The 2853-nt window shown below is 34.3% G+C and overlaps 1 protein-coding gene across 1 annotated transcript; it reads right to left on the bottom strand.

Annotated features, from left to right (window-relative positions):
* Window positions 1–732: 732 nt before the first annotated feature.
* On the bottom strand, window positions 733–2642 carry LOC149579978 (C4-beta,C20-epoxidase-like). The gene is made up of 3 exons (XM_089788206.1): window positions 2198–2642; window positions 1783–2107; window positions 733–1088 (listed from the first exon to the last, which is right to left on the bottom strand). Exons 1-3 carry the CDS (start codon window positions 2590–2592, stop codon window positions 843–845), a joined length of 966 nt encoding a protein of 321 aa, XP_089644332.1. The 5' UTR covers window positions 2593–2642; the 3' UTR covers window positions 733–842.
* Window positions 2643–2853: the final 211 nt, after the last annotated feature.

Genomic DNA, 2853 nt, shown 5'->3' with positions numbered 1-2853 from the left:
CCTGGAAATCATCCTTTGCATAAAATATTAATAATATTTTCCTTTATTAACTTCATCTCTTACAAATGTAATTAACTATAAAAAAATTATATGGTAAAAAACCTATATTATTGAAAGAAATATTTCAAATAAAAAACTACGAATGGAAAGGATAAAATATAGTTTTATAAAGATAAGTGTTACCATAAATCCATAAGCTTAAAATTGATTTCAAAGATCAACACAAGGAGACAAGAGATTTTTGAAGGAGGAAAAATAAGGAAAAAAAACCCATGTAACTTATATGAATGAGGCAAATGCCGAGAGAGAGAGAGAGAGAGAGGGGGGGGGGGGGGGCGCTCATTATGAGAACTACAAAGTGTTTGTTGTGTCAAGAATGAGAGAGGAACACCTCATATAGAGACGAGAAAAGGAGTTAGTAACTTTGAAGTGAATGAATGTCACATTCATAAGAGTATGTGCCAAGTGTCATGATCCTTTTAAAGAGGATAAACTATTTTCCTTAATAAAGGAATTACAAAAAGTTGCATGTCCTCGCACATGGACAAGAGGACAAAGACATGACATGTCCTCACACTTGGACTAGAGGACCAAAAATACATAAGTGATACCTTGGTTTATCCCAATTAAATAAATAACTATAACCAAGGAAACATCACTACTTCTAACAATTATGTTCACTTATCTATGATATTGTCTTATAATTAATAATATGTGTACCTAAAAAACCACTTGAAATGAAATTACATTTTCTTTTCTCATATATCAAAAAGACATTCTAATACAAACTTGCAAACATTACAAATAATGACACCCACTTATTTGAATTTAACTAAGTTATTTTATAGCAATCTGAAGTGTAGGGGAGTAGCCATATTTGGTCCTACTTTCTTGAAATATGCCACCGTATCTCCCTTTGTAACTAATTTGTATAGTTGTGGATGCTCTTCATCAATCACCTCCTTTGGACATCGTATTTCAAATTCATCTGGTAAATCAAAAAAGTAAGCCATTGAAAGTCTATTTTTATTTGACTTTCCATATATTACACGATGTTCAGCACTTCGATATTTTCCATTACTCCACATCTACAACAATTTACACAAAAATAGATGTCACTTAAAAATTCCAATAATATATTAAGAAAGTGTGCTATGATATAACCTAATTAAATTGAGTCACATATAAAGATTTTGCTACTATACTCTATATAATCATTTTCTATAAGTCCATAATCAAAAATTTCAAAGTAACAAGAATCGGAATCGGATCGGAATCGGCAAGGCCGAATCAAATCGTGAATCGGCCATGAATCGGAATCGAATCGGCCATGAATCGGAAAATTTAAAAAACCCTTGAAATTTAATGAGTAACTTATTTCATAAACCCTTTATCGCTGATTCGATTCACCGATTCACAAAAAATCGTTTGGCTTGAATCGAATCGCCAAATCGCGTGAATCGCATGAATCGCCGTGATTCTTGGAACTGATTCAAAATGAAAGAATTGAAGGAAAAATAATATTATATTATGACCAAACTCAATATACACCATTTTTATTGCTGACCTATTGCTGTAAAGTTAATCTATAAACAATCTGTGAACTATTTAATTATGTTCATAATACTTATGTTAAGAAATGTCTCATTTGAAGTCTTCTCTTAAGTGGGCTATGTAGATTTCCACCAAAAAAATTGTTAAATGAATGAATGAGTGAATAGAAGATCTCAATGACTCCAGAGACTAAAAATAAAAGAGAGGAAGGCATTTGTAAAAACCCACCTGTAAAATGTCACCAACGTTAAAAACAAAAGATCCATGCAAAGGCTTACTATCCATCCATTTTCCTTCCTTAGTTCGGATCTGGAGACCCCCAACATCATCCTGATACAGTATTGTGAAAAAACTCACGTCTGTGTGAGCTTTTGAGATCATCTCCTTCTCCTTACACTTGTCATAGTAATTCATCCTTACATTTCCAAAGGATCTCTCAAATATTTCTGTTGCGGACTTGCTGGATACATCCACACCCAGACTCCATACAAGGAGCTTCAGAATCCTATGAGAAAGCTCCCTCATTTGTGCTCCATATGCATTCAACTCCTCGCTACACAAACAAATTAGAGATGATATAAAGTTATAAACTACTGGGACTGAATTTCTTAAAATAGAAGAATGAACATACAAATATTATTACCAGAATGTAGGGTTTCCTTGTGGCCATAGTTTTGCAGAGATTTTTTCAACTGAGTGTGGCAGCAGATGATCCCAAGGAAAGCTCATGCTCTCAGGAATGGAGTCTTTTGCCACATCATCTACTAAAGATGGGCCATACCCAGTGTTGAAAATGGGGAAAATGGCTCTGTTCTTGATTTCATCAGGCAATGCAAACATATCTCGAATCCTTTTCTCCACTGATTGAATGAGAGCTGGATTTATTGCATGGTTTATCACCCTGAAAAATCCCAACTCATGGCAAGCCTTCCTGAGCTCATTAAACTCTTGGCTTTCCAACTGTTTTTTATCAACATTTTGGGAGGGAAAAAGAGAGAGATCGATAAGTGGAAGATCAGCTCCATTCATTGCCTCCATGACTGCTATCAATCTATGTGTAGTGAGAGTTTATTGAAGGTTGAGTACAACTGAATCTGAGCTCTAATGAATAGAGGCCCAGACGTTTAATTTATAGGAAAATAAATAAGAAACTATTGTCATAGAGTTGTGCAAGGCGGCACGAGATAATGCTGAGCAGTTGGAGGTGGACCTGAAGATAATGCCGGCATGGTCAGGTGTACGCTAGATTTGACCATAATTAATTAATTTTAATAAATTCTAGAAGAGAAAAATTATATT

This window comes from Cupressus sempervirens, chromosome 1 (assembly GCF_028749045.1).
Source record: "Cupressus sempervirens isolate cs-2001-9-10 chromosome 1, ASM2874904v1, whole genome shotgun sequence".
Lineage (NCBI taxonomy): Eukaryota > Viridiplantae > Streptophyta > Pinopsida > Cupressales > Cupressaceae > Cupressus > Cupressus sempervirens.
The sequence above is the reverse complement of the archived record's forward strand: the minus strand, read 5'-3'. Positions and strand labels throughout refer to the sequence as shown.